The sequence below is a fragment of the Choristoneura fumiferana genome, chromosome 17, assembly GCF_025370935.1.
Source record: "Choristoneura fumiferana chromosome 17, NRCan_CFum_1, whole genome shotgun sequence".
Classification (NCBI taxonomy): domain Eukaryota; kingdom Metazoa; phylum Arthropoda; class Insecta; order Lepidoptera; family Tortricidae; genus Choristoneura; species Choristoneura fumiferana.
In genome coordinates, this window is record NC_133488.1 from 20750161 (window position 1) to 20771429 (window position 21269).

The 21269-nt window shown below is 44.5% G+C and overlaps 2 protein-coding genes and 1 pseudogene across 7 annotated transcripts in view; 2 read left to right on the forward strand and 1 right to left on the reverse strand.

Annotated features, from left to right (window-relative positions):
- The window catches only part of LOC141437452 (uncharacterized), an 81637-nt gene extending 72993 nt beyond the window's left edge, over window positions 1–8644 (forward strand). For 3 of the 6 annotated variants that reach the window (XM_074100830.1, XM_074100832.1, XM_074100831.1), the window contains 5 exons: window positions 2354–2446; window positions 2710–2803; window positions 3403–3541; window positions 6390–6541; window positions 7787–8644. In XM_074100830.1, the coding sequence (XP_073956931.1) occupies window positions 2354–2446; window positions 2710–2803; window positions 3403–3541; window positions 6390–6541; window positions 7787–7910 (602 nt within the window). In that variant the 3' untranslated portion in view covers window positions 7911–8644. Of the gene's footprint in view, window positions 1–2353; window positions 2447–2709; window positions 2804–3078; window positions 3114–3402; window positions 3542–6389; window positions 6542–7786 lie in introns of those variants that run through there. The other 3 variants (XM_074100833.1, XM_074100834.1, XM_074100835.1) reach the window with 3 other exon arrangements.
- Window positions 8634–16926, reverse strand: LOC141437454 (uncharacterized; annotated as a pseudogene).
- Window positions 16927–17160: 234 nt separating this feature from the next.
- On the forward strand, window positions 17161–18190 carry eIF6 (eukaryotic translation initiation factor 6). Its single transcript, XM_074099792.1, has one exon. It carries the CDS (start codon window positions 17282–17284, stop codon window positions 18017–18019), a length of 738 nt encoding a protein of 245 aa, XP_073955893.1. The 5' UTR covers window positions 17161–17281; the 3' UTR covers window positions 18020–18190.
- Window positions 18191–21269: the final 3079 nt, after the last annotated feature.

Sequence of the window (21269 nt, forward strand, 5' to 3'; positions counted from 1 at the left end):
GCTGGGCGGCTACCAGCGCGACAGCGACACGGACGAGGACGCGGCGCCGCGCGGCCCTGCCGTGCCCGAGTTCCGCCCGCAGACCGAGAACGACAAAAAGTTCCTCGCGTTCATGAAAAAGAACGAAGAAAACATCAACGGGGCGAACGGACACGTCAACTGGAGTAATAGGTTCGGTAACATAAAAAATACGTTTGAAAATCGCGATCAAGAGGACCGCAGCAGGTCGTCCAGCACGTCTTCCGCTAAGCGTTTCTGGCAGGCGACGGAAGAGACGCCCCCGCTCAGCTTCCGACAACCTAGGAGGGTTTTAGGGGACTATAACTCTGATAGGGACCGACCTCGCGTACCCTGGGCCGCGCAGCGCAGGGATATATCCCCGCAGGTGCACCTACCTCCAGCGGCGCCGCTGCCGCCCCCTGCCGCACCCCAGGCCCCGCCGAAACCGGCGTACCATCCTCCCGCACCCCCCAGATCTTCTCACTATCCCCCCATTCCTCAGTCACCGACCAAGCCCATCGCGAAACCGTTTGTCGCAAAACCTATTCCTGTCAATCAATTTTCACACGCTCCCATGTCCGCTTTCAAACCTCCTCAGAAAATAATGTCCCCGGTATCGGCGCCCGCCCTCGTCTGGAGTCCCCCTTCGGCTAATTTGACTTTCTCCCCGACCGGCGACAGCGTCCCGTACCCCAGCAGCCCCGCGCCGGCCGCGCCCAGCCCGGCCGCAGCCGCGCCGTGGGTGCAGGCGCCCGACAGGGACCCGCCACGCCGCGTGCTCAGCCTGGCCGCGAACAGATTCGAAAACAACAACCCGCCCCCTCGCGCCACCGCGCTGTCCCCCCAAAGAGAGCGACCCTACGGCTTCAACCCACCCACACCGCCGACTTACGCGCCCTCGCCCGCTCAGAACTACCCAGTGCGAGCGATCCCGAGCCAGAACGACCTCGCCGCGCCCGGCCTCGTCAACAAGCTCGAGAGCAGACCTCACGAGGACGGCAACTCGTACGTACCGAAAGTGGACGCACAAAAGCTGCAAATCGAATTTTACGAGAAACAGATTCGCGAGAAGAAGCTCCGGGAGCCGATAACCAACGGTCACTACAAACAGGCGGCGCCGCAGCCGCCGCCGTACACGGTGACGGACTACACGCCCGCCGGCGGCGTCTCGACCTTCGTGCCGCTGCAGCAGACGCCCGACATAGAGAAGGCGCGCGCGCACAAGGTGGCCCGCCTGCCCGACGTCGTGCTCCGACACGAGGCCCGCGGGCCCGGCGCGCCCCGCACCAACGGGCACGGGCCCGGGCCCGAGGACGAGCCCACAGAGCACAGCAGCGTCGTGACGCGCGTGATGCGCGGGCCCGTCAGCCAGTCCGCCACCATCACGGCCGGCGCGCGCACCCGCCACGACCCTCGCCCGCGTGCCGCGCCCGCCGCCCGCGCCGCCGACGAACTGCGCGGCGCTCTCGACAAGATCTCGGCGCCGCGCCGGGACCCGCGGCGGGAGAGCCGCACCCAGGTACGGCCGGCGCCCCCCGTCCAGCCCGCCTGCCCCCCCGCCGCGACGCAAGCCCTTTCGCCCCGCCCGCCCGCCATCAAGTATGAACCCTGTCCCCCCGAAGCCCCGCGGCCGAGTCCGCGTTCTCGAGCGAGTCGGCCGCGAGCCGCGACTCCAGCCCGGGCGGCGCGCTCAGCCGGTCGGGCTCGTGGCAGCAGCTGGCGGAGCGCCGCAGCCCCGCGTCGCCGCGCCGCGTGGTGGCGCGCGCCAAGTCTATGCACCTGCTGGCCGTGCCCAAGCTGTTCGAGGGCGGCATCTCGCGCGACTCTCTGCCGGACAAGCAGCGCACCGTGGAGGCGTACTTCTCGGGCCAGCCGGCGGCGGCCCCCGCGCGGGCGGCGCGGCGGCGCGCCGGCGGCTTCGCGCTGGGCCGCAGCCGCACCATGCCGAGCGTGGCGGAGCTGCAGCTGCTGGACGAGAGCAACGCGGACGACGCGTTCGAGCACCTGGTCTCGGCGCTGGCGTAGCGCCGCACATTCCACTAGTCTAAGCGGGAGCGAGCGAGACGCGCGTGAGTCGTGTGTGTGTGGGCTGCCTGTCGCTTGTGTCGCGCCCCCCGCCCCGCATGCCCCGCACCCGCGTTACGTCACCCGTCGATGTACATAAAATACCTACATTCGCATAGTCCGTAACATGTCGATCGATCATTTTCACCGTTTCCAATAACCGTGTTATTTTTACTAATAGCTTATAAGTATCGTTGTATTGTTTTGGCTGTATCGTGTTGGAGATGTTCCTTTAGAGTTAACCGCGGGAAGTGTATTCGCTCGTCTAATAGGTTTCCTTCGCTTTCAGAGGAAGAAGAAGTAACGACTGTGACGACGAGCGCGCGGAGGAACTCCTCAGAGAAAACGGTTAGCAGTAGCACCACCACTAGAACTTCGAAAGGTTAGACTCAATCATTTTATAACTTACCTGCCGTTATTTCTTCCGGTTATATCTAAAGCCGGTTTGCCTAAATTAATTAACTATATACCTAATCCCGAGTTAATTGCTAAGCCAGTGTTAGTACCCAAATCCCTAACGTTTACCTACAATTTTAATTTTGTAACACCGTCCAAGCGGCCTTAAGAAAACCAGTCACCCCTCAAGCTCGCAGCCAACGGGAGACACGTGAGGAGAACAAAGCCTGACGATTATTGTTATTTCAGTGATCGAGAGCATGACGCGGCCGGGACCCAAGCCGGTCTCGCCGTTCGCCAAGTTCCGCCAGCTCGAGAAGCAAAACTCTACCAACAGTCCCAAGTGAGTCATTCGTTCCTCAACTCTCAACATCTCTGCGCCGGCGCCAACAGTCAAAACTTGTCAAATCAAACGCACGCATTGGCCGAAGCTCACCCAATCCGGGATCCATCAGCACAAAATTATACGTGGGAAAGAGAACCATTATTATTATAATTCCATCTTCATACTTTAGCAATAGCAATATTTTAAAGCTATATTTATTGTTTATGTATTACCTAGATTAGCGATCTTTTGGCTTGATACGACGCAACTATAATTTATTTATTTTTTGGCAGCCATATCTGTGGATACCAATAAGGATTAGATACAAGTAAATATTCAATTAGTATGCATCATAACGTGTAATTAGTCGCTTCATCTTTAATTTATTAATGTCACCCGAGAGCGCTAAGGCTGAGTACACACGGAGTGTCTAACCCAAGAGACGCGCGCCGCGCGCTTACTAGTACATACCCGTCCCATCCAGTTTAATACCGTTCATCGCAAGAGCAGTCCCTAACACAGCCAGAGTCGAAGCACGCGTTGATTGTAAATAACGGCACAGCGCGTTAGAGCACGTGGGGATGCGCTCGCGCCACTAACGTTGCGCCCCGTTGTAGCTCGCCCCAGACGCCCAAGAGCCCGGGCTCTCCGTCGCAGCCCTACTTCAAGTTCACCGACCCCGCGCTGCAGGCCAGCGCCGCCACTATTAAAGAACGGTTGCTGCAGTGGTGTCGCGACAAGACTCGGGACTACGAGGTACACACCCCCGCCCGCCGCCACCCCCCCTCACGCCGCTCTTACTCTTAACAACACTTCGGATACCTCGGTTTGACCTTCATCCTTGTTATCAAGACTTGGCACGAGCTAACGCATTTATGCTGTTACAGACGGACTGCTGCATTCCAACTGCAACGCAACTGCCAAATGTTCATACATTTTACATTGCAGTTCCATAGCAGTCGCCAAAACTGCACGCAAACTGCGATTTACATGTATGGGCGGTCACATTACAGTAGGACAGCATTCTGTCTGTAACGGCCCTTAGAAAGGGATAGATTTCTACGTCTGCAATAATTGCTGTGGTACACCATATGGCAGCGGCCAGGGTTTAACTCCTGTCTCTGTCTAAATAATGGTTATAGTTTCTGTTGAAGAAAAAGCAAGCAAAGCTACAAACGCTTCATTTGAACGAAAAACGACAGTGCATGAAGCATAATTGGGCCACAAATTGTATCATTTTCAAAGCAAATGTAATAAAAAGGTATTAAGTATGTCCGCTACAAAATTTAAAGCGCTCTAGTTAATTGTTTTTTAAGAATAAGAGTGGCGAGCCCCTCTGCCGCACGACACCCTACTGCGTGCCACAATAATTGTAAATATTGCTGACATTAATTAAAAAGTATTATTCCGGCATTTATACACAGTAAGCGCACCTTTTGTTATTTTTATCTGTAAATTTTGATCACACGGTAAATGGGAACACAAAAATTAAGTAGGTAAGTATAACCTATACCTACTTAACTCACCTCACTTTTGTTTTGTTATCTGTTTACTTTTTAGTATCTGTCACTGTTTTAGTTTATGTTGAATAGTTTTGAGATCGTTTATATCACACTTGGTAGCTCTAGTAAGTTATTCAAACCAAACCACTATTCCAGTACTTACAAAATTAGGAGTACTAAAAAAATTTAAGTTATTGTAAACAAGTGTAATAATTTGTTAATAAAATCAATTATAGCCTGTTTTTGTCCGGTTCTCACACAACAATCCCTCCTATTAAAATTATTTTCTTCTACATTACGAGTATACATGTACACCTCCCACTTAGAGTAACAGTGATTACTACCCCGAGTTAGCATAGTCTGCGTAGAGGGCGGCAGGAGCGGCGGGGTGCGGGCGCGGGGGGCAGCGCCGCAGCATGTCCCGCGCACCGCGACGTAACACGCCACACACAGCACGCACTCACACGCAGGGTTGCCATTTGTCGGTCACAAAAACACCTAAAATTAAAAGCCTTAAAGTAACCTACTTAAACGTCCACAAACTACATAATGTAACATTCTGTTGTTTGTAGAACCCGTCTTAGTATTGATCAGGGCACCTGGCAACCCTTTATACACGCTTTTCGCAGCTTTTTATGGCCTCTGTTTCCCTCTATTTCGTATTATTGTATCATGGTATGTACTTAACTCCTGTATCATATTATAAATCTGTACCTATGCATTAATCTTCAGGACAATTAGGTACAATATCGCCAATTCGTTCAGTAATACTCATCTGACATTCACTGTAGTAGGATTCGACATTCATCATAAAAAAATATCTAATGTTTTAACATCATAAAATGTTTAATGAAAATATTAACAATCTAGGAAAATCATCATAAACATAACATAAGAATGAAAAGTGTACCGAACAATAATTGTATGTTCTATGATCTTTTTTGTCAGCTCACATGCGGTAGATCGAAATATTTTGTACAATGTATCTACCGATGGCAGGATAGAATTAACACAGTGTATTTAATTTAATCAATGTCAGTGTTAAAGCATGTTTTTGTACAAAACGTACCCAAAGTGTGTGTAAACGTACAATGCATGATTTTTTTAATTTTAAGATACAATTGTCCCCGTTATTTCTCTTCTGTGTCGACCATTAATCTGTTTCTGTGTGTTCTTTTCTAAGCACACACACAATTCTGAACAGAACACATCACTTAAATTCTTGCACAAAACGGTCATAGATTTAAATCTGTCGGTATTTAGTATTTTTAAACCTTTTAAAATCGTAGTAGATATTAATTTAAACAGAAAAATAAACGAAAACAAAGAAGAAAGTTTACAACAGAAGGTAACAGAGAGTAGCTAGGTAAGTATCTATAATTATGTGAAGGAACGTGTGGTCAATAAGACGCCGGTTCAAGTAGGCAGTATTTGTTTACCCATGGCTAGGTAACAAATGTTCTCTCTCTTGAAATGGGTTTGAATAATATCTAATATCTAGGCGATAGCGATAAAGTGGTACCTGAACGAATCCCGAAATAAGGTCCAAATCAGAGATTCAGCTCAGGAAGCAAAGCAGAAACCTCTAAGTTTTTGCAATAAGAGTTGCCATGATAGCTATTTGCTATTAATGCTATGATAGCTATTCCTATGATAGCTAATCCTATGATAGCGGGCATATACAGAGCCGAAACGCAAACACTTAATTCGTAAAAGCTCACTGACCTATTAATCAAACCATGTAGGTATTAGAAAATGCTTAAAAAACTTATCTGGTTCAAAATCTGAGGACATTAAAAACAGATTTAGGAGGTAAATAACTTATAAAATTAGCAAAGTGACATCTTGGTCCCTAGTTTTTTGTTTTTGTTTTGTTGTTACGCGGTGGCGTAACTTAGCGATGCCATTGAGTGCAAGGCGCTTTCCCTCGTAAAAAGACCATATACAGGAGGCCAGTAAAGTCGCGCCGGTAGCATTATAAATCCAGCCGTGCGACTTTACTAGCGTCAAGTATAGCTCATTACTCGTGGCAAAGCCTTAGCACGAGCCCACCAGCAACAGCAACAGCCCTGGGCATCCGCTAACGGTTCCTGTTCGCGCAGAATGTGAAGCTGGAGAACTTCTCCACGAGCTGGGCGGACGGGCTGGCCTTCTGCGCGCTGGTGCACCACTTCCTGCCCGACGCCTTCGACTACGCGCAGCTCACGCCCGACAAGCGCCGACACAACTTCACGCTCGCCTTCAAAGTTGCCGAGTCAGTATACAGCATACTTACCCTGAGGCCGTATTTTCTAACGCGCGAACGTTCGCTATCGCATTCATTATCTCTTTCTGTCTAACGGCGTAAGATGGTGACAGAAAGAAATGATGAAAGAGATGGCAAGAGCCCGCGCGTTACACACTAAAGGCCTTTGATCCATTAATCGCTTTTAAGTTCCTGTTATTTTATGTGGCAGATATAAAGAACATCACAGATAATTAAGTGTTAACAAAATTCAAATCTATCAGACACATCGCGTTTTTTAAACGCGAGTTGTACCGCTGCTCTATGGAAACAAGAACGCGCTACATAATTCATCTCGTCCTACAGAAATCTCATTCGCAATCTCAATATTGTGATAACGTATCTGACGCAGATCGCCACTACGACATTTATAAATCACTTATATCCGTCTGTCAGCACAGTCATTAGGTACGTCAGCAGCAGCGCGTGTCTACTATTTCAGCCGCTCGTGTCATCGTCCGTACGTCTGTTTACAGCAACTAATGCGCAAAACCAGCTCATTCGGATCATAAATATGAATCTCTTTGTGAAATGCTGGAAACGTACATTACATTTTAATACATCTTTGAACGCTTCGACTAGTCGATGTTCATTGCGAGCTGAAGTGAAGATAAGTACTGAGCGGCAAAAAATCTGGCCCTCAAATGTATGCAGAATCGGTAATTTTGTATGAAGGGTGGGCCAAATTTTGCGCCGCTGAGTATAGAATTGAAGTTCCACTTATATTTTTAAGACCGAACTACCAAGCTTTTTGTTGTGACTTCGTAACAGGCGTTATTATTACATTAGGATGACTCAAAAGTCAAAGTCAAAGTCAAAGTCAAAATATCTTATGAATGTCAAAAAAAAATCTACCACCGGTTCGGAAAAACCTCTGCCGAGAAGAATCCGGCAAGAAACTCAACGAGGTATATATTTTTTTAGTTGGTATTAACAGAATTAAGGTCACTCATGTGCATGGCATTTAGCTGTCTGCCTGCATGTATGACGTTGGTGCGTTTGGTATACTTATACAAGTTCTTAGCGTAAATCTAAGTTATCAGCCTTAGGGGCTGTTTCACTGTCTCTATTTGTTTTGTTCGCATAGACGGTGACGGCATCACATTTAACCGTCAGTTAAGACATCAATTGATGGTGAAACAGCCCCTTACCAAAAAAAACTTAAACACTGACTGCATGAAATCGGGTGTGAAGTGTAACTTCTGCCTGTTGCAGTGAGAAGGCCGGCATCTACCCGCTGCTCGACGTGGACGACATGGTGGCGATGCGGAAGCCCGACTGGAAGTGCGTCTTCACTTACGTGCAGTCCATCCACCGCCGCTTCAAGGACGACCGCTGACCACCCGGTCCTCACGCAGCCCGCGCGCCACCACCTAGCGGGAAATGCCGTTGCCACCTTGTCTCTCTGTGAACTTATTTTATAGCTACAAAGCGACAAAGTGGCAACTCGTGTCAATCGAATTATACCCTTCACTTCGGTGTAGCGCGCATCGAGGGCGTTAATTTAAGTAGTTGAACGCTAAAGTCACAAAAATTAAGTGTTTTGTATATTAATCAAAGATATACGAGTCCAAAGAGCGTACGTTGTTATCGGTTTGTTTGTTTGTGTTAATGTTTGTCAGATGTATATCCCGTCCGCCCGGCTCGATCCTCCAGCGCTGTCTCGACTACGCAGTCCTATTTATTGTAATCTCAAGATGTATGTGATTTTTTATATTAGTTCGTAAGTTCTAACAGGTACGCCAGTACTGCGCCGACGCGCTATTCGTAGATTAGTCTGTAGATTTTTATACAAGATTTTGTATTTCACTTTCGACCGGAAGTCACTGATCGCATGGATCGCTTTGACTTATTCATCTACATAAGGAAGTAGTATCCTTGCACCCATCAGTGGCACTGAGAGAGACGACGCTAACAAACTATTCTATCTTACTTTACATTGTATAATTTCAACTTGACATTATTAATAACCTCGGCTTAAAATAATCGCCTACTGATTTTATCAAATTTTATTATTTTATAATGGATAAGTTAATTTATATGGATATAATTGAAATAAATATTATTAACAAATGTGTTTATTTATTTGTTTCACTGGGATGTTACCCCATCGCTGCTGCGCCTTCGTGTGGCGTATAAAACTATCGACAGCAAAATCATAAAGAAAATGGTCGAGATGACCAAAGACACGAACGTCTGTGTCATCCCCATGACTGATCCTTTGGTCCTCTTCTTGTAAATGTTCAGACGGTGCTTCGCCCTCGCAATGCAATCCGTTTCACAATACCTGCGAAGAAGACAACATAAGCACCAATCGAGTAGTCAGCTAATGACATGAAGGTGGGATAAAACTTGGCAACACCTAGATACAATATAAGAGAAGCCAGGGAGGCCGGGTCTGGATGCCTTGGGGCAACAGACAAGTGGAGCTAGGGGGGCCTAAGGCGACATAAGAACGATGAGGATGGTAACCTGTCGAAATATGGTTCTTTTTTTAAACCTGGTCACAAAATAGTATTAACAAAAATAGACTGACTTCAAATAACTTAATGAGGGGTTAAGGTTTTTTATTCAAATTTAAATGGAACCAAAACGGAAAATAGCTCACTAAAAAAAGTTTTCGGAATGAGTTCATAAAGGACGTGCTTGTTACCAAGCTATAAGTAAACTCAAAAAAAAATGCCAAAGTTCTAAGGTGACATAAAAAATATAAATTATGAACCTCCGTCTTGTTTTAAGTTGATTGAAAATCTAACTACGGGCATATTATGAATGAATAAGGACCAGGACGTACCTCACTAATTAGTTGTCTCCTTTTAATTTAATTAAGCTTAATAATCTGGGAGCGGCAGTTTAAGGCAGTGTTCAAATGTCGTTCATGCGTCTTCCTTGCTGAAACCTCTGCGAGACAAACGTCCCCAAATATATCAAAAAGACCATAACGTAGATTGCGAGGAGAACCTTCCCAATCGTCGACATGTCCCATGTCGGATGTAGGTATTTAATAATGGCATTTACTTCAAATTAATTCTGCTTAATTGAAGTCTAGTCTGTAGTATCATCGTTTGGACCTGCGGAGAAAACAAAAATAAGAATGCTTGGTGTTAGCCTACCAAAAGGTTTATTTAAGCTTTGGTAGGTACTTCAAACTAGTTATCAGTAACACTAACTTAAAAATACATATTATGAAACTCGCCTTCGCGTCGCACTACGTAGGTAGTGCCACCAGAGTTGAGCTCACGCGCATAAGAACATGTCATTCATGTCAAAATAGTTATTTATGTGGCTGGTGCATAATGAGAGGGATTAAAGTGCGAGTGTGGTTTTATGAAACGAGCCGAAGGCAAGTTTCATAATAAGATCACACGAGTGTTTTAATGCCTAATTATGTATAGCCGCATACAAAACTTTATCTACATGCATATCATAAGTTTTCTATAATATGTTCCGATATGGCCTGTATTTTTAAGTAAGTGTTACTGATAACTAGTTTGAAGTACCTACCAAAGCTTAAATAAAACAGATAATAAAAAAGTATTACCGATACTTTAATGTAAACATTAAGATGCACTGTACTTTAATGTAAAGGCCATTTGATAGTCGTTTCTGAACATATAATAGGGAAGTTATGATATGCATGTAGATAAAACTCTTTATGGCCAACGCAATAAGAGCGAAAAAGGTGACGATCGGCTCAGCCGACGCGAAACGACATTTACCGACGGGAAAACGTCTTTTTCGCTCTTATTTCGTGGATATGACGGCGGCCGATTGTAAAATCCGCCAGATCACGAAATTCCTAGGCATATCACGAAATGGCGCCGTTTCATGATATGCAGGTGGTGGTAGGACCTTGTGCAAGGTCCGCCCGGATTGCTACCACCATCTTGCTCGCTAATCCTGCCGTGAAGCAGCAGTGCTTACACTGTTGTGTTTCGGCGTGGAGAGTAAGACAGCCGGTGAAATTACTGGCACTTGAGGTATCCCATCTTAGGCCTCTAGGTTGGCAACACATCTGCAATCCCCTGGTGCTGCAGGTGTCTATGGGCAGGTGATCTCTTACCATCAGTAGACGCACTAGTACAGTCAAGGGTAAAGATATCGACACGGCCAAAGTTGCAAAAATATGTATACACGGCCTTAATGTTAAGTGCATAAAGTCGTGTATACATATTTTTGCAACTTCGGCCGTGTCGATATCTTTGCCCTTGACTGTACCAGTAGGTCAACTGGTTCGACAGTACCTCCAATTTCAAAACGTGGAGCCGTCAGCTTCGGGCAGGGTATAGGGCAGGGCGACCATGAAGGGGTCGGCGACGTTGGTGCCGCGCTCGGCGGTGGGCGCGGTGGGCGCGGTGGGCGCTGTGGGCGCTGCGGGCGGCGCCGGCTCGGGCGGCGCGTCCTCTTCGGCCAGGGTCACCCGCACGTGCAGCGTGCTGTCGCGCCACGCCTGCCACGCCAGCTGGTGCTCCTGGATCTTGAGGAGCATCCACGTCGTCAGAAGGCCGTTCAAGGCGCCTATACAATACAATAACTCTTTATTAAACGCCAACACATAGTAAGCAGTAGGTACTTACAGAAAACACAGATATAATGGAAAATTTCCAAGGTAACACGCTTCAGATGTAGGTATATATTATATACATTGTTAAAGTACTTTGACAAAAAAAAATGTATAAAATTATTCACGTGACTTTTTCATAGTGTGGAAAAATCACTTTAACTATATACTTACATGCCCTCTAGCTGTTTGCAATGACACATACTTTCCTACGTGTTGTCTATTTGTATGTACTTAATACTATTGTTGTGTCTTGTGTTGTGAATAAATGTATTTTCTTTCTTTCTTTCTTTCTTTCTTTCTGTTTGGAAAAACAGCGCATATGGGGGAAGATACCCAATGTGGGCAGTGGGTCACAATAGAGAGTTTTCCGTCTAACAAACTTCGATAACGTGTTGCAGGATGTTGAAATTTCTATGTTTGATCGCTAGGAGTCGCTACATTACTAAAAACCATACGAGCTCCCTCGTTGCCAGCGAGGAGTTTCTCAAGTAGGCACCGTGCGTTGCAGGTTGCAGGCTCCGTTAGCGATATAGTGTGACCAGGGTTTGAGGGTCTCAGCGAACTTGTAACAACAGCGCAGATTGGCCTCACGCTGCGCGGGCGCCGGCGCCATGCACCCTTGCCAACCGTACGAGGTTCCTCGTATAAATACGAGATTTGTGGTCTTCTGCACGACGTTCGAGGACACTATCAGCCTCGTACAATTACATAATGTAAGTATACCTATGAGATTTTGATAATATGGCCATACGAACATTTTGCACCACCATCATTTGCAAATTTTTAGTTTCTTTGTGACTTTTACTTGAGTTTTGAGTTTGAGAAAAGATTTTTTGTGATAAAAAGTGATGTTTAATTTAGTAGGAAACTTGCAATAGTTTATTTCATTGGGTAAAAAATCCTAAATCCAATAGTTTAATATGCCTTAATTTTGGTTTTAGCACGTTTTAGATGCATTAACAATAAATGTAGGAGGTTTGAAAACCAAAAATACGAGATTTTTAGCTGCATAAAAAAAACGTACTTACGAAGTTGAAAATACAAACTGAAATAAAGATGCACAGAAAAATAAGACCATCACTGGGAATCGAACCCAGGTCCTCGGTAATCCGTACCGCGTGCTATACCGCTACATCACTGATGGTCAACGGTACCGACACGAATTTTCCCCTATGCACCTCATATCTCAGCTTGTTTGTTTCTTACTTAGTCACTTAAGCAGTGACGCAAACAAGCAAACAAGCTGAGATATGAGGTGCATAGGGGAAAATTCGTGTCGGTACCGTTGACCATCAGTGGTGTAGCGGTATAGCACGCGGTACGGATTACCGAGGACCTGGGTGCGATTCTCAGTGATGGTCTTATTTTTCTGTTTTTTCTGTGCATCTTTATTTCAGTTTGTATTTTCAATTTAGGTTTTACGGGATGACCGTAAAAGTAAAAATTTGGAATTTAAACAAAAAATACAAAAAAAAAAAAGATTCCAAAAAACCAATCGTACTTACGAAGTATTTTTTTTACGGTTAGCAACCCTGGCACCCGTGCGAGTTACCTATGACCCCGATGAGCAGCGATGAGAAGAGGTTGGCTGCGAGCGCGGCCGGTCCCCCCGGCGCGCGCCGGCCTGCAGCGCGCGGTCGCAGGCGTGCAGCGCGCGCGCCGTGCCCAGCACGCTGGCCGCGCCCAGCGCCGCGCCGCGCCACGCGTCCGCCGCCAGCGCGCGCGCGCGACCCGACCGCGCCCACTCCACCACCGACCGCATCCACGACCACCTGCCCACAACACACACCCATATTACGTCCCACCGCCTCCCGGCCTCCTCTCAGAATGAGAGGGCTTGGGCCGTAGTTCCCACGCGGACCCAGTGCGGATTGGGAGCTTCACACGCACACCATTCGATTGCTTCGCAGGCTTGTGCAGGTTTCCTCGCGATGTTTTCCTTCGCCGTAAAGCTCGTGGTAAATTTCAAATGTAATTTTTTTTTTTTTTTTTTTTTTAATTTATTTAGAAACAAACAGTCTTTCACAATAATTTTGCATTTTAGCTAAAGCTAGGAATTAGTTTTATATAAATAGACCTATAGTTCCCTTTTAAATATTAAGTACAGATAACTTTTGTTAAAAATATGAAAAATATGAAAATATGAAACACGTTTAAACGTTCAACCTATACCTAAGCACTATTAAGATCATCAATTATCTTAAGCCCATATACACACACATATACATGCATATATATCTACTTCAATAAATCTCTAATACATTTTTTAAAATACATCCAACGAGCTGCAAAACAAATCTGCACTCATACAACTATCATTATACAGTTTGCATACACGTCTCAAGTACGAGAATTGCGCATGCCTGGTTCTATGTTTCTGTACACTAAACAACGCCCTTTTACGGCAGCTGCGTATGTGGTAATTTTGCACATGAATTCCGAAAAACTCAGAGGTGCGAGCCGGGGTTTGAACCCACGATCCTCTGCTTGAGAGGCCATAGGTCAAACCACTCGGCCACCACGGCTTCAAAGACCACACCCATCACCACTTTATTCATTCTCATTCATTTATTTAATCAAGGATCGTGCTCAGTGGCGTGCAATGAGGGCTATCGCGAATGAATTCGCCACTAGAGCGCTAGTGTAGCGTGAGGTCTCCGAAATGTCAAATCTCATAGTTTTTGAGTGAGCTACGCGGGTTTATTTAGAATTAAAATAATTTTGTGAATATTTTGCATTACCTGAAATTAATTATGGCAATTGTGCGTTACGGGCAATGAATGTCTGTCATTGGAGACAGTTTGTCTTTCGGAAACTTTTGTCCTCCCTTTTTCCGAACAAAACGGGACTACGCTGCGCTTGCTCGTGTGACTGTGGTTGCTCGATATTTTTATGGTACGGTTTTAAGGTGTATTAAATATGATTTTAATCTAAAGTTTGTTTTCACGCCCGTAATAACAGACTTTGAAAGCCACACTTAAACCTCACGCAACAGTGGCGCCATCTAGAAATACAAAAAACGATAGCCCTCATTGGAGAGGCCATGTCCAGCATTAGACTAAGATAGACCGATGATGATGATGATAATGATTTTTTTAAACCTCTGTCCGAGACGCACCATTAGATCTTTAAGAGCGCGCCGAGTTTCTAGTGCAAGTACCACCCACCGCAGTACACAGGCCTCTTAAAACGTGAGGGCTTTGGACCGTACTTCCCACACGGATCCAATGCAGATTGAGAACTTCACGCACACAATTGAATTTCTTCGCAGGTACTACACCTTAAAGATCGTAATAAACTTTAAATATAATTTTAAGCCACGAGCCACACCACGAGCTTTGCGGTGAAGGAAAACATCGTGAGGAAACCTGCACTATCCTGCGAAGCAATTCCATGGTGCGTGTGAAGTTCCCAATCCGCACTGGGCCCGCGTGAGAACTATGGCCCAAGCCCTCTCGTTCTGAGAGGAGGCCTGTGCCCAGCAGTGGGACGTATATAGGCTGGGATGGATAATTTCAAGCATAAATTTCTAAAACCCTAAAGTGCGAGCTCGCGTTTGATTGAACCACGACGTGGCAAACGGTCTCTATGTCCATTGCATGTGCTGCCTGATTACCACTGTGCGGCAATGGTATCTCCGCAAGCTCCGCTGCTTGCTTAGATGAGCTCCCCGTGTGTCTGCTCGTGATGATGACTCTAGTACACCGGTTCCCTGGACGCAATGATCGTTCCCCATCCCGTACCCGTAGCTGATACAACCAGCATGAGCTGTTACTTGTGGGTCCTCGTAACGACATAGTGGTGGCGGCACAGCTCGCAGTAGGAGGTGGCGGCCTGCAGCAGCCAGCGCTCCAGGCAGGAGCGGTGCACGGCCGCGATGGTCCCGCGGCAGCCGCACGGCCGCTCCAGCCGCTCCGCCGACGCGCCGCCGAAGCAGATGCGGCAGATGTTCTCCGACGCTATGCTGTTTGCCACGCTGGTCACCTCCTTCGTCGATGCCGACTGTGAAGCCTGGAACAGTATAAATTGAGAAAAAATTATAAGAAGTTATTTGGTATGCGGACTAACTTTGTAATATGGATTTTACCTACGTTACCTAGGTAAAAACAATACCTCTCCTTGCAGTCGGGTAAAAAGGTCTTAACCTACAGAGCATTGCTCAAAGACACTGTGTTAGAGGCGATAAGGCCATTACAAAATTGTCCTACGACTCTTGGTTCTTGGTCACCTTAACGGCATAAGTTTACAGCTGTTAATGGAGGTCAACTTGAGAATCAGGTGTCTTATTTTTTGTGAGAGTGAGGCAAACGAGTAAGCAGGTCATCTGTAGAAAATGATCTCATCCATCACCACCGCCCATGAGTGTCATTGAGACGTTGATCATGTGTTGACGTAAGCATGATCATGAAAGAGACAATCGACTTCGTTTAAAGCGCCTGCTAGCAGACAGGTCAAGTAACCAATGATCGCCCTCACTCACTTGTTTGGCGAGCAGCAGCGCGCAGACGGAGCCGAGGATGGAGCGCGAGCGCTCGGCGCCGGGCGGCGACGGAGCGCCCGACGTCAGCGACTCCGCGAGCCGCGCGCGCGTGCGAGCGTCTTCACTCTCTGACACTGAAAAATATTATTCGAAATTCCATTTCCCTTCCATCTTCTGCCAGTCTTCCCAATTTCTGTACTTATTTTTAAGATTTTTCGCCATAAAAAATATATATTTTTTCTTAATTTTAAATTATAGGTACTTGAAATGTTTTAGTTTCAAGTACCTATAATTTAAAATAAAAAAAATATTTAAAATATATTTTTTAAAATAAAATAAAACCTAAAAGTATCGTAAAGCTTAGGCTAAGCTAAGCAATTAATTTATCATTATCCCTAAAACTAAATAACCCCAATAACTACCCTAGTGAAATAAAATTTAAAGAAGAATTTCCTGGTTCCGAGGTGAGTCCAGAACCTGTCCTTGTGCTTGTTACTGTTGACTAAGAGATAATCTCTGTAACGTTACTTTAGTTTTAAGGAGGTTGTACTGGTGTTACCTGGCGAAGCCATGCCGGCCATGTAGCGGCACGTGATATCGGTCTGCTGGGCGGCGTGACGCTGCTCACGGTCGCGCGTCAGGGTCGCGGGGTTTGGCTGAAAACATAACTCTTCTTTAAGCCACCATCACAGCATGTCCTGGGATATTAGGGAATAGGTAACTATGGCTAGGCAAGGGAAGTGCTTGTAAGTATCAATAAAGCTAGTGTTACTTACTGTATGTATTGAAGAGCAACTAGAGGCGGACATGCTTACGGTGACTCTGCTTTCAGAGCGCCCGCTGCCCCAGAACATTAAAAGAGTCTGACCTTCACCTACATCGCACTCCTGAGGAAAAACAATGTTTACTTGAATTGAACCGCCAAATATGAACGAGGTAACTAACCGAAAAAATATTGCCAGGAACAAAAATACCCTGATGAGATTAGTATAACTGCATGGCCTATGATAGTTAAAATGAATACGCTGTAACGCTTGCTGTATCCGAGGCTGGTACACTGCAGGAGCCAATACCGCCCGCCTCAAGTTCTGCACTGCATGGCTTGAAAAAACCGTCACGTCATTGGAGTCAACTAGACAGTCCAATGTTACAAATCTTCGCATTTTTCATTGTGGATTTTTAGGCTTTTATCATTTTTATGTAGTTTAGCTATAATTTGCCATCTTGGCGTGATTGATTGTAGAAATGGTGGAAAGGCATTGGATTGTGACTACGGAAATTTTATAATTTTGATTTTTGACGTACTGTCAATGTGACACTATGACAAAAAAAAGAATTATTGTTAAAATCATTTACGCGCGATGGAATTCGAATTTATTTTCCACAACAGGACACCCTGTTCTCATTCGTCTGAGAGAACCCATAATGCTGTTTCAAACTACAGAATAATAAAAGTATAATAACCAGAACAGATTGAATACACATATACGGTATAGGCGTACTTTCCTTACCTATTCCTTCCTAACAAAATTAAAAAAAAGGGATCTCTTGTCAAAGTGACGTATGTCAAACAGTGTTTTTACTAAATTTCCCTCCCCACGTGAAGGAAATAAATCATTGTGAAATAAATTGAAATTAAAAGTGAAACGCGAATCAAACAGCAATCATGGCAGTGCGTGTACAATTTGAAAATAACAACGAAGTAGGAGTGTTCAGTAAGTTGACAAATTCATACTGCCTCGTCGCAATCGGGGGCTCGGAGAACTTTTACAGCGTGTTCGAAGCGGAGCTCGCGGAGACGATACCGGTGGTGCACGCGAGCATCGCGGGGTGCCGCATCATCGGCCGCATGACCGTGGCCAACAAGAACGGGCTGCTGGTGCCCGCCGCGACCACAGACACGGAGCTGCAGCACATCCGCAACAGCCTGCCCGACGCCGTGCGCGTGCAGCGCGTGGAGGAGCGCCTGAGCGCGCTGGGGAACGTCATCGCCTGCAACGACTACGTGGCGCTCGTGCACCCCGACCTGGACCGCGACACCGAGGAGGTGCTCGCCGACACGCTGGGCGTGGAAGTGTTCCGGCAGTCCGTCGCCGGCAACGTGCTCGTCGGGTCCTACACCGCGCTCAGCAACCGCGGCGGCCTCGTGCACCCCAAGACCACCATCCAGGACCAGGACGAGCTCTCCTCGCTGCTGCAAGTGCCCTTAGTGGCCGGCACGGTCAACCGGGGCAGCGAGGTCGTCGCCGCCGGGATGGTAGTGAACGATTGGTGTGCTTTTTGTGGCATGGACACTACATCTACAGAGATCTCAGTGATTGAAAGTGTTTTCAAACTGAATGACGCCAAGCCCACAGCGATCACGTCCACGATGCGCGCCTCCCTCATTGACAGCATGTCCTAACGTTGACCGGTTCCATTGCAGATGTCTTATGTGATATGTTTATTGATAAGTTTTCAGCACCTGCAAGCTCTAGCATAACTGTTTATCAGATTGCGCAATTGACCAGCAGATTCCCTTTGCAGACTTACCTATGTTGTATGCATAAGTAAATAAATTGTAACCTATGTTTAATTATGTTTCATTTGCTGTTGACAGATTTGGAGTTTCTGGCCAGTATAATTCAGTCCAGTTACTGGACTATAATTTGTTTGTAAACAATAACTCATACTAAAACCTTATTAGATTGCAGTCGAAATGGTACCTCAATTTCACAATGACATTGTAATAATGTGCAAGTTTGTAGCCTCTGCACATAAATCATTAGACTGACACATATTGATATCCATATAATTTTCCAAGAAGTCCTTATACTGGTAGTTAGGGTAGGTAAGAAAAACAAATAATACTTATAATGATAGATTTAATTTTATAAACATGTTGATACATTCGTCCTGTCTTTGGTAGGAGTCCTATCTACATTTGCCACACATGTTGCTCCGGAAGCCTCCACACATCAATTAAAAACTAATCTTTCTCATTGGGAACTGGTTTTGGTATAACCACTAATTATAATTGATTAAGATCAATGGAGACACTGAATAAATTTTTAAGAGTTTTGAGTTTCAGACCATAACTTTAATAACTTCAAACATTTTATTTCAATTACAAGTAATTTCTTACTTAGCTTACAAACAAAGGCACAAACATTTTGAAATAAATATAACATTGTATAGTCTTACTCTTATAAAACATAATTATTACCCCATTTATTTTCACATACAATTACATAATTTCTCCAACATCCTCAGCTTTCTACACACTGTAGATATATTGTGAAACAATCTTTACATAATATGTGAATTGTCAACATGGGATATATAAAGTAAATCCAATAGTAAAACATGACTAATAAAGGCTGATGTACAGGGAAATCAGCAAATGTGTTGTGTTCTGATGAGTAGCCAATCTAGAATACCAGAAACTAGTCACAATTTTTTTCAATCTATAATCTATTATTTTAATATATGGAATCAGCTAACCATTATCACGATAAGGAATATATCCCTAAGAAAATGCTAAAGCTAAGTGAGTAGAGTCACCCAAAAATACATAATCTGGACTTGTTGATACATAGATCGAGATAAATGCAAAGTACAGAGCATGTTTATAACTAAGTTAGGTAAGTAAAGAACTTATTTATTAAATTCGTGAAAATTATGGGCTATTTCCGCCTAGTATTGCCATAATTGCCCCTTTGTAACCAGTAATATTAACTAACAGGGATTTTACCATTGGTAATTTACTAGGGATACCATGAATTTATTTTCGTGGTTACCTATTGCTTTTTTACAACTGGTAACATAGCGGTGTTTACAATAACATTGTTTCAGTAAAAATATTTAAATATCTCGTCCAAATACAAAGATTTAACTTTGTCAATGCCAATGGAGAATCCAAAAGCGTTTTCGATACGAGTGTTCTCGTCACACACTTAACTTTGTGCTTCTATGTTTAAAATGGCTCAAAAAATTGAAATAGACAAAACATTTCTGAGTTCATTGTTAACATTAAAATACATGATTCTTATTTTATGTGCTAATTGTATCAGGACGCTGTTATGTACTAGTGTGTTGACACTGACTAATTCTGCAATACAATGTCAACACTTGGAAAATAATTTTAACAGTTGACATTGTATTGCAAAATGACAGTGCGTTGACTGAGTATTGCAAAACAACGTCCTAAGGAACAAGTTAAAAATATAACTGTCCCAGGGGCTTCTAAAATAACATTACATAACATGATGGCACATTGTTAATCCGACCTCTCTTTAACAAAGTAATCTCATTACCTCCAGCGCTAACTTTAGAGTGTTGTTAAACAAGATTACAAACTATTTATCATTAGACAAGTCATTATTAAAAGTACGATTGTTCAAAATGTGTTTAAAAAAGCTTTTTTTTGTAAGCGTATAAACAGTTTCGTGGATAGGCGCTGGCGTTAAGATATGTTCAGATAGTAAATGTTTCAGAAAATACACCCGAAGGGAAACTAGTGAAGATAGTGGATTGAGCGAAACTGTGTAACTGTAACTATACTAAGAGGACATTATGTATGATTACATACAAATCGTAATACCAAGTTCAGTCGAAAGATTAGACATTTGGTAATACTGTTTCGTTGCGCTAAAGGAGTTGGTACAGTCACCAGAACCAATACATATTTGACACAACATAGCGTGCATAAACATCTGTTACAATTGTATATCTAGGGCCGATAGGACGTGTCAGATATTTTTGCACTCTCTGCTGTGGCAGATATTAAAAATGCAAGTGACGTGATGACATCATGACTACGTGTTATTAAAATTAATGAAAAGAACACACAGCGCTCGCTTAAGCAAAATAAAAGCGACACAGGAACTTTATATACGGACATTACTCCAAATTTTGCTCTCGAGGAATTAAAAGCAATAATATAAATAACAAATAACTTAGCTTATAGATTTTTATACGTCATCTCGTCGCCAATATGCTAATTCGAATCGAAATAACTTACAATAACTTTTTTTTAATAACTACTCTTTCTATCGTTACTATGATTTAAAGTGTCATTGCAAGGCCATAAAACAGTGGTTATTTTGGACGTCACGTACCTAAATGTCGCCACTTCGTCAGTAACAGAGTGCTTAAAAATGGAGGAACCCAAGCTGTTGCCTTTCACATTTAAGCTAGTGTGCGTTTTTGACAAAGTGGACCGCTAACGCTAATGGGGTTTAATAGAAGTGGGAGGGACGGATGATACGGACTTCAGATTATGCCCCCCGCCTCCCCCAGTGTTGCGACAAATCTTATCCACGAATTAAATGTTTAACTAGTTAATGAAATAAGGAGGTGGTTTAATTATATTTTCATTCTCATTTTCAAACGAAATACAGTTTATTTCATGGCGAGTTATTCTGTACTGTCGAATAGATTTTTCGCAATATGATTTAGATTAGAACTCGGAAGGCAGCTACGATATAATCCTGGATAGAGACGTAAATGTTAATAGAGCGCTTACTTTAGGATATTATTCTTGTGATATTTATTTCTAACCAGCTGCCGGTTTAGCACAGAGTTGCGAATTTCAATTATTCTCTTCTCATTTGCCATTAATTAATTATCAAAGCTCAAATCGCACTTCCGCCAAGTTCCACCTCGTTCACAGT